General features: G+C 34.2%; 1 protein-coding gene and 1 long non-coding RNA gene across 2 annotated transcripts; one reads left to right on the top strand and one right to left on the bottom strand.

Annotated features, from left to right (window-relative positions):
• Positions 1–8,509, top strand: LOC127100758 (E3 ubiquitin-protein ligase PRT1). Its single transcript, XM_051038028.1, has 7 exons — positions 1–242; positions 1,237–1,265; positions 1,349–1,528; positions 3,178–3,519; positions 3,625–3,828; positions 6,484–6,575; positions 7,898–8,509. Exons 1-7 carry the CDS (start codon positions 157–159, stop codon positions 8,168–8,170), a joined length of 1,206 nt encoding a protein of 401 aa, XP_050893985.1. The 5' UTR covers positions 1–156; the 3' UTR covers positions 8,171–8,509.
• LOC127100759 (uncharacterized) lies at positions 5,356–6,573 on the bottom strand. The gene is made up of 2 exons (XR_007794475.1): positions 6,429–6,573; positions 5,356–6,138 (listed from the first exon to the last, which is right to left on the bottom strand). It is a non-coding gene; the product is annotated as an uncharacterized LOC127100759 (long non-coding RNA).
• Positions 8,510–9,733: the final 1,224 nt, after the last annotated feature.

Below are 9,733 nucleotides of genomic sequence, written 5' to 3' on the forward strand. Positions count from 1 at the left end.
AATTTGAATATTAAATATCAAAAAATTAAGTTGAATTTCACCAAAACTGAATTTAAACCATAAAAAAAACCTTATGTTGCGTAGTTGGTTCGATTCAACCTGACTCGTTCGTTCATCGGTTGTTAATTCTCAACTCGTTGCTGAGTTTTGCAGAGAATGGATGATAACGCATTGAAAGATGAACAGCTTGTTGTAAATGAACAACAAGAAATCTATGAATCCTTTGTTTGCTGCGTTTGCCTGTGAGTTTGTTTTAGTTCTTCGTGTTTTTGTTTATCTTGTTTCTTAGTTTTTATTTTATTCAGTTTAAGTTGTGTTTATGTTAGGAATTTGTGATTTAGATTTCTGAAATTTCATTGGAGTTTTGATTGAATAGATTGATATGGTGATTTGATTATATGATCCAATTTCGGTTGAGGAAGAATGTAGGGTTTGAATTTTGTTAAGTCAGAGTGATTTTTCAGTTTTTAAATTTATTTTAACTTGTTAAGAAGAATCTTGAAATTAACAATTTGGATAGATGGATATAAACATGATTTTGGATAAAGTTGTTGTAATCACATGTATGTGCACTATCAAATCATGGAGTTGTTGAAAATCCAAATAACACCTATTGATTTTATCGGTTTACACTTACTTTCAAGGAGTTAGATTCATTTTTTTGGTCTTGGTCGTGAAGTAAGTAAAGTTTGTCTAAAGATTGCTCGAGTCTGTGATTTCACTTCACTTGTATAGTGTATTGCTCGATAGTACAATTGGATATTTAGCTGAGTTTATATGCATAATTAAAATTGAATTATTTGGTCTTTATGACTTGGTTTTCCTTCCATTCCACGACAAAGATTGCACATTTATGATCTTTGGGTTAAAACATGTTTTTAGTTCTTATACAATATTCACTAATCAAGTATAATCTTTACAAAAAAAACTTGCACATTGATGGAAAATTATTTGGGTTAAAACTGGATTTTTTGGTCTTTATGACTTGGTTTTCCTTCCATTGCATGACAAAGATTGCACATCAATGGAAAATTTGTATGCATGAACTAAATTTGATAGGAGGGTATTTTATGGTGACTGCAAACATATTTAACCCTTTTGAACTTATTTTTAGTTATGTTGTCTATTTAGGATGTAGCTGACTTTTATCATTGTGTTTGTTTAAGTTGGTCTATAAACTGCCATAGTAACTTTATCAAACCTTCCTTACTGAATCTGACTAATTTTATAATGCAGGGATCTCTTGTACAAGCCCATTGTGCTATGTAAGACACAACATCAATTTCTGAAAAATACTTAATTTAAGTAAATTGTGATGAATTTTCATTATTATTTCTCTTGTATGTAGCTTGTGGTCATGTATCATGTTTCTGGTGTGTCCATAAATCGATGAATAGTTCGCGTGAATCTCATTGTCCAGTTTGTAGGAATCCATACCATAACTTTCCCACAATCTGTGAAATGCTTCACTTTTTGCTTCTTAAGACATATCCTGCAGCTTACAAGAGAAGGGAAAATCAGACACTTGGTATGTTTCTCTTTCTAAGGGCTTATACACGAGCATAATCAAATATAAGTTTGGAGATTGTGTCACAAAGTTGTCTTCTGTAAAAGCATATCTTCATATTTTACTAGAATTTTAGCTAATTGAAGGATTGGTAGCCGTTGTTATTTTCATGTAGCGTTGTCAATCGCTAGAGGTAGAGGAAGACCTAGAAAAACTGATAGAAACTATTAAGAAAGATCTTGAGATTAACAAGTTGGATAGAAGTATGGTCCTAGATAAAACATTATGGCGGAGTTTGATCTATGTAGCTGACCCCACCTAGTGGGATAAGGCTTGGTTGTTGTTGTTATAGCCACTTTTTTGACAATACTTTGCATTAAATAGCATATTGTGGAACAATAGCAATTTATTCAAATTCCATTGCGCTTTAACGCAATTTGACAACACTGTTTTTATGGCAATAATTCATTTAGAAAAATTACTCTATGCTGAAATATTTTTTAAGATTTGATATATCTATTTTATAGTATTTACTGTATTCTTTCCTACCTTACTTAGCTGATTCTAATCCTTAAAGTTTAGGAATTAGGATTTGATTTGTTCAATTTTATGTTATAGATTGTACATTGTACAAATCATCCCCGTTCCAATGCATACAATATTCATTATTGAGTCTTAATATGGTCCAATTATTTTCTTGTTTAGAAACACTTGTTTTGGGTTCACCATTCATCAAGGAGGTTGACCTTATTTGGTCGTCGGGTGTCAAAAACCCCATTGTTTGGTTCAGATACCGCAGTTGACTGTTCCCTCGAGCACTTCCACTATAGAAGTAGTTTCTTGCTGGCATGTGGGTGCAAGCTCCATCTTCTTGTCGTCTTTTTGTCGCCCGGCTATTCAAATTTTGTTTTCATTCGTAGTTCTGTTGAGACCACTTTTGATTTCAGGGTCTCTTACTTGGGTTTGTTCCATGTACGTTTGTCTTTATTATATTGACTCATTTATTTTTTTGTAAATTGGTTTCGTCACTGTGGCTTCTACTTGTCCCTAGCTATGCGTCAGCTTTACATTTTGGTTTGTTCATCATGCAAGAAACTCTGAAAGTTGAACCAAAGGTTGAATTTTCACTGTTGTTGCATGTACTGGTAATATTACAGTTTACCTCTCTAAGATTACACCTGTTGGATCTCTAGTTCTGGATACTGGTGCTTTTGATCCCTTGACAACCGATCCATCTTTTTTCTCCGAATTATCACCTCCCAAAACTCGATAAGCAAAAGGATTACTAGAAGTGTTGTAACTTGCAGATATGATTAACTCTTCTTTCTTTCTGACTACTTTGCTGATTGGGTTTTGTTGTCATTATGGAATATAAAATATAACTATATTCCCTTGCAATCAGAACTTCAATGTATATAGAATGGCTTTTATTGCAACACAATGCAAGGAAAGTTCCAGACCTACTAAGATAGAGGGGTGTTTTTAGTTTTGATAATATTTTTTTTTACTACAGACAGGTGTTTAGAACCACACGCAGTATATGTATCGATATAACTATCTGGTGTTGTGTTCTGATAAAATTGCAGTTATTATAAAAGACAATTAATCCATTTGTCTACTATGATTGTGGAACGTTTCACCACAATTTCCAATTTAACCTTATGTTTCAGAGGAAGAAAAGGAAATGGGTTTCTTCTCACCTCAAATTATATGTGATTGTCCGGGGAATTTGCCTACCTCTACTATCATAAATCAGGCATCTAACTCATGCAGCACAGAATCTTTTGAAATTATGGAGCAATCAGGGTCTGCAAATCATAAAGGAGATGAAGGAATCATTTCTGAATACTCTTCTGACAGGAAACCTCAAATTATAGGAACTCCTTCTGTTGAGGGAAAAACATTGCCTCAAAATGAGCATAATCAGCAACCAAAAATATTAGTTACAGATTTAATGTGTCCAATATGCAAGCAACTGCTGGTTCATCCTGTTGTTCTTAATTGTGGTCATGGTAGATGCTCTACTTTTTTATCCTGTTAATAATATATTAGAGCTATCAATAGCAAATTACTTCATTAACATGTTTTTATACCAATTTTGCGCTCATTCTCTGCAGTATATTGTCAGACTTGTATTACTGACTTATCTCTTGAGATGCTTAGATGTAAAGTTTGTCAAAGTCCACATCCCAGAGGGTTTCCCAAAGTTTGTTTGGCTCTTGACCAATTTTTAGAGAAGCAATTTCTAGAAGAGTACACCCAAAGAAGAGATGCAATTCAACTTGGCCAAATGAAAGTCCAACCCGAGACCATATCTTCTTGTATGTGTCTTTGCCTACTACTTTTTATTTTTATTTTTATATTTTGATAGTGTGAAACCTATTGTTTTGTTAAGTCATTGACACAAATGTATATAATTATTGATGTTTTCCTCTAAGCATATGAGAGGAACCCAATGTGAAAGAAACTGAAATGTATATCACTAATTCAAACTGCAACTATTCCTAGACTGAAGTTCCTCAGGAAGCTCCCTCACTTCCTCAGGAAGCTCCCTCACTTGTATAAATGCTAATGCAAACACCTTACGAGATCATGGTGGTTGGACCCGCTACATGTAAAGTTAGGTCCAACTTGCTACTCTGCAAACAAAGAGATGATACTTGGAGCTCTATTTCTTAAAATGTGGAGTTCTGTTTTATGATCCCTAATGTAGGATGGTGCTTTGGACCCTCTGAAAGTAATTAGTTCATTTTACGTGTCTAAAACCCTTGAGCGTATTTTTCAATTAATATGACAGGGCCATTATGTAATCCTTCACACTGCTACGACAACATATTACTGTGTATTGCTTTTTGAATAGCTTCATCCTCACAAAATATAATCTCCAGTAAATGCAGGCTCTTATCCCCGGTTGATATAGGAAATTGTCGATAAAGAGGAATAACACAAGTACACAAGCCTTCAAATATCTTAGGATTCTCTAAACCATTGCTACATAATTTACTGGCCCCCTAGAGAACTACAAAGTGGTACGAGAGTACCGGTTCACGGTACTTTTGCAAACTGATTCATGAAAATTCTAACAGAATACGTAAAATATAACGTACCAATGAACTGCTAAAAAGTTAATACTACTGAAATATTTGAACTTATTTAGTGCTATTTAAGAGTGCACTAAAAAGTTAATATATACTAGTATATAGTCAAGCATGGCCCCACACGCGTGAGCATCGAAGACTGCTGACTACTTAACGCAAATTCACCTGTCATGTGATTAATTGCACACCTGAATCTATTATCCAGATGTGGTTTGGACTAACATTAAGAAATGTACTTTTTGTGCTATAGAGCAAGGAATTGATGACTCGAGGAGTTTGACTAGTTTGTCCATCTGTTCTGAAGTGAATGAAAGTGTACTTCAGGATGACTCCTGCCCTTGACTAGAAATACTAGCATGGAATGTACGGCCCTCATTACAACCTTTCTTCTTCCAGTTCAGATGCTTTCCATTGAGTTTACAGCAAGTCTCCCCAGTATGCCATGCGCGTTTGCAGTGATCACACCATTGATTATAGACTATAGTTTACTCCATTCGTCCGGGGGATATTGATTTTTAGAGAGTTTGTAGGAACTCTCTTGGTCATCGAAACCAGTATTGAAATCGTTGCCACCACCGTTGCCATCACCATATTCAGTACCGGACTTGCCATTGTCCCCATTGTGAGCAGTGTTGTGTGCATCACCTCTGTTTCCATTACAGCGGCCGGCGCAGTTTCCGTTGCAGCGGCCAGCGCCGTTTCCGTTGCAGCCGGTACTTAGGACTTCTTCCCTAGATTGTGAACTTAGAGGTGCTAATACCATATAATATTAGAGAAAATAGATAAATACTCTGATGATTTATTCCTAAATACGAACTAGTTTAAATAGAGAGATTACAACTTAATTATCTCCTTAAGCAAAGGGGGATAATAATAATAGAGAATTTAGTAGCTGTAACAATTAGAGATAAATAGTAAATAGGCGAATATGTGAGGATCTTAACATGTCTAGTAAGATCCTAGCGAAAGAGAAAATGGTACTTAAATACACAAGCATAAAAACTATCATAAATGACTAAAATAAACTCTAAATCACGACATTAAACTGAGTTAATTAAAAATTCATAACCATCAACCCATGAGTTCTTAAATAACTCAAAACTATGTTCATACCTTACCAGAAGTACTTAATAAGTAACTCAAGACATAATTCATAAGGCCTAAGACCCACTCGAAGCCATTGCAGGTTACACTACATAGTTCAGACAGGGAAAGGCAGAATAAAACAAAAAAGTAGACGTAGTACACGATAAAGCCATAAACAAAAGAAGTAAGGGCCATGTGAAAAAAAGGAGAAGGGAGAGAAAGGTGGCAAACCAAGCGCGCAAACAAGAGTGAGACAAATTTAGGGTTTTTTAATCTCTTTTCACTTTAGAGTCTGCGTTTTAGCAAAGTGTTTACCTAACACGGGTTTTTTCAAAATACCCGACCTGTTTCTGGAAGGACCATTGCATAATGAATGACCCAAAGCTTGTGATCCTACGAACCAATTCAAGCCCAATAGTTCAACCACACCACACATTTCCAGCGATCCTGGTCATATTGCATCACAGGGTTCAGAATAATGTAAACAATGTAGTGGTGTCTGTGTATTACATGTCTTTATGACATAACACTTCTGTAAAATACACATATATTCACTTAAATGCTCTTTCATTTTCATCTTTCTCAATAATTTCTCTCATTTTCTCATTTTTCTTCCCTAGGTTTCTAATAGTTCTCATAATGCTTTCTAATCGTTTTAGAATTATAAATAAATATTGATTTCTTTTTTTCTCAATGATCATGGAAACAAAAACAAAGAAAATATTAGAACAACTGACCAGTGATATGCAAATGTGTGTTCCTTTGATATTGTTTCATATTGTTTTCTCCGAGGTTCATTGCCTAAGGACAGTGGAGAAAAGATATCTTGGTGGTCTAATCCTGAATTGTTGGTTCACAGAGGAGCTGGTTGTGATTTTTGCGGGGTAAAATCTCTTTATCATAGCATTTATTTTATTCAATCGTTGATTTGCTTTATTTTTCCTTTTTGTCTAGTTATGGTTGGTGAGAGTTGAAATCAGTGTATGGAATGTGAGTAGGAGGATTTATACTTGGTCAAAACTCTGTTTCATAATATGTGGCTGCTTGCCTTTGTTGACTGTTACAGATATGATTTGGGACTAACATTTGCTCCAATAATCAATGTCAAGCAATGTTAAGTAGCTGCTATATTGTAGTGGAATTTAGACAATCCTACCGATATTGTTCTGCAATACGCTATTTAGTACAAAATTTTGTCGGATAGCCGCTAATCGCTATAACCCTGTTCTGGCTCTAAAATTATAATTTTGCAATTACACTAGTAAATTAGGAGACATATATTCAATATAGTTTGAGATGACCACTGCCATATAAAATAATGATTTTAGAAATATTTATCTCATAGTCTGTTTTGATAATGCAAAGGCAAGCTTTGGCACCATGGTGAGATTGGTGCTTTTTTTTTTTACCAGAAGGTCACGGGTTAAAATCGGTCAAGAGTCTCATATCGGATAATATATGACTTAAATATGTGCTTATAAGTGGGGGCAATCCTCATCCTATAAGATGGTTTTGTAGGATTGAGCCAGGTAAAACCATGCGCTGATACCATGTTAAGAAATGTGGTTAAGGCCTAACTCATCCCTACAAAACCGGTTTGTAGGGTGTGGTTTGCCTAAACCACATTTGGTTTAAGATCCGATGGGCGACTTGCTATCAGGTTTCTGTTTTCGACCTACCCACCATTTATTTCCATGCTCCAGATGTCCATTCCTGAACGTGAGGGGGTGCGGTGAGGGGGTGTAGTTAGAGTCTCACATTGGACAATATATAAGTGTAAATATGAACATGTGCTTATAAGTGGGGGCAATTGTCACACTACAAGCCATTTTGTAGAGATGAGTTAGGCCTAAACCGCATTTCTTAACAAAGTCATAAAAACTATCTCTAGGGTTAAGGCTGCATATGTCTATAAATCTATAAACCTGCCTCAGACTATGGTAGGAGCCTTAAACTATCTTTAGGGTTAAGGCTGCATACATCTTTAAATCTATAAACCCGCCTCAGACTCCACTTGGTAGGAGCCTTGCGCATTAGACCACCCCGTTTAGTTGTTTTTCAAAATTTGTCTGTATGGTATCACTTGAAAGTTGCATTATGCTAAAATACTGATGCATTATTCAACACTATTGGATATGATTTTTTCTTGATTCCATTTGTGCTTCCATTTTTCCAATGTGTTGATGTATTTAACTGGTCCCTACAGATGTACCCAATAATCGGGGACAGATATAGATGCGTTGACTGTGAAGAGCGTATCGGCTTTGATCTTTGTGGTGATTGCTATAAGAACCGCTCAAAGCGTCCAGGACGATTTAATCAAAAACACACTCCTGACCACAAGCTCGAGCTTGTACAATATCGAAGGATGCTGATAAGCCGTGGACAAGATTCTTCGGATTTAATAGTTATACCAGACGATCCTGCTTCCTCCACCGATGAAGATGAAAACCAGAGCGACTCTGACACCACCAACTGAAAGTTGAAATCACAAAATCCCATTATTTTTTGTGAAATTTCAGTCCAGTTAAGTTGTGAATCCTCAAATCCACATGGTCTGTCTGCTTATCTTGATTTGTGCATATTGGTTTTATTTTCTATCGCAACCGAATCCGTCGCTTGGTTGTAGCAATTAGTGACTATATTTTCATGAGTTAGATATAGGCATTGTGTTGACTTAGGCCTTGACAATAAGCATCTACCTCTATTGATAAGGCCAGGTACATATTTCTAAGAGTTCTCCTGAATTCACAAAAATAAGTATACTCTAAAAACATACTATTATGCATGACAATGAAGTATATATACTTTAAAGGCAGTGTATTTGCAAATATAACTTTTTTTTCCAGTTAAAAAGTGCATTTTTTTGGCCTTCAAAAGTGAAGCACAATTTTTTGAATCACTCGATAGTAATGATTTCGTCCGATTTCGTCCAAGAGGCTGTGAATAAGTATTATTACTAACGAGCATGCTTTCTACATGTAACAACAGAAGGGGACATCCCTTTTGGCAAAAGCAAGATTCTTATGGTGTTGCACGATGCATGTATTGTAAATGCAAGTGTCAAATTATGAATTTCCATATTTGTTTACATTGGCTTAAGTATGAGAGAATATACTTATGGAGACATGAGAGAATATAAAAAAGGAACTTTGATTTTATTCATGCAAATAAGTTGAATAATAGTCTTAAATAAAATGTCAACTTTCAAAATTATATTTTTGTAATTTTAAAATATTTAATTACTATAAATAATTAATATAATTATAAATATTAATAAAATCAGATTTTAAAATATTGACACAACTTAAGAAAAATAAAAAAAAGAATTGAAATTATAATTAATCTATAGAATAAACATAAAAAAATATCAACTAGCTGAATCAAGAAAATCATCAGTTCATTGGTTTGATCAGTGAATTGGTCAAATCTTATTAATTTTTATCGGAGCAATCTAACCACTATAGGATACTCTTAATACAATAGGATATTTTTAACACACCACTTCAAACTATTAAAATTTGAACTGATCTTAATTTATTTAACCTATAAGATGACATGTAAGATGAAAATTAAATTATCTTTTACTTATAGATGTATGTCTAAATCATCTCTCTTTTAATGGAGATTTTTTAATAAAATTATTAAAAAATTTAACATATTTTTTATAAATAGATTTATATTTGGTATTTTTTTTTCATTCTTATGGTGTAGCTTTACACTTTTGAAAATATAAAAATGTCATTAGAAATTTTCGGAGATTCATTTTCGAGCACATCTTAAATCTCCTCATCTTTTATAAATCAAGTAGCCATCTAATTTTTATCGAAAATTGATTTGGAAATGCATATGCAAATATTTCTAGGACAAATTCGAAGATGCATCTCCGAAATCATCTTTCTTCCTTCGTATATCAAGTAGCCATCACATTTTTGCAAAAAAATAAAATGGACTGAAAATGCATTTGTGAATATTTCTAGGATAAATTCAAAGATGTATCTCTGAAATCTTCTCTGCATATTTCTTGGACAGAAACATTGTC

Source organism: Lathyrus oleraceus, chromosome 7 (assembly GCF_024323335.1).
Source record: "Lathyrus oleraceus cultivar Zhongwan6 chromosome 7, CAAS_Psat_ZW6_1.0, whole genome shotgun sequence".
Taxonomy (NCBI): Eukaryota; Viridiplantae; Streptophyta; class Magnoliopsida; order Fabales; family Fabaceae; genus Lathyrus; species Lathyrus oleraceus.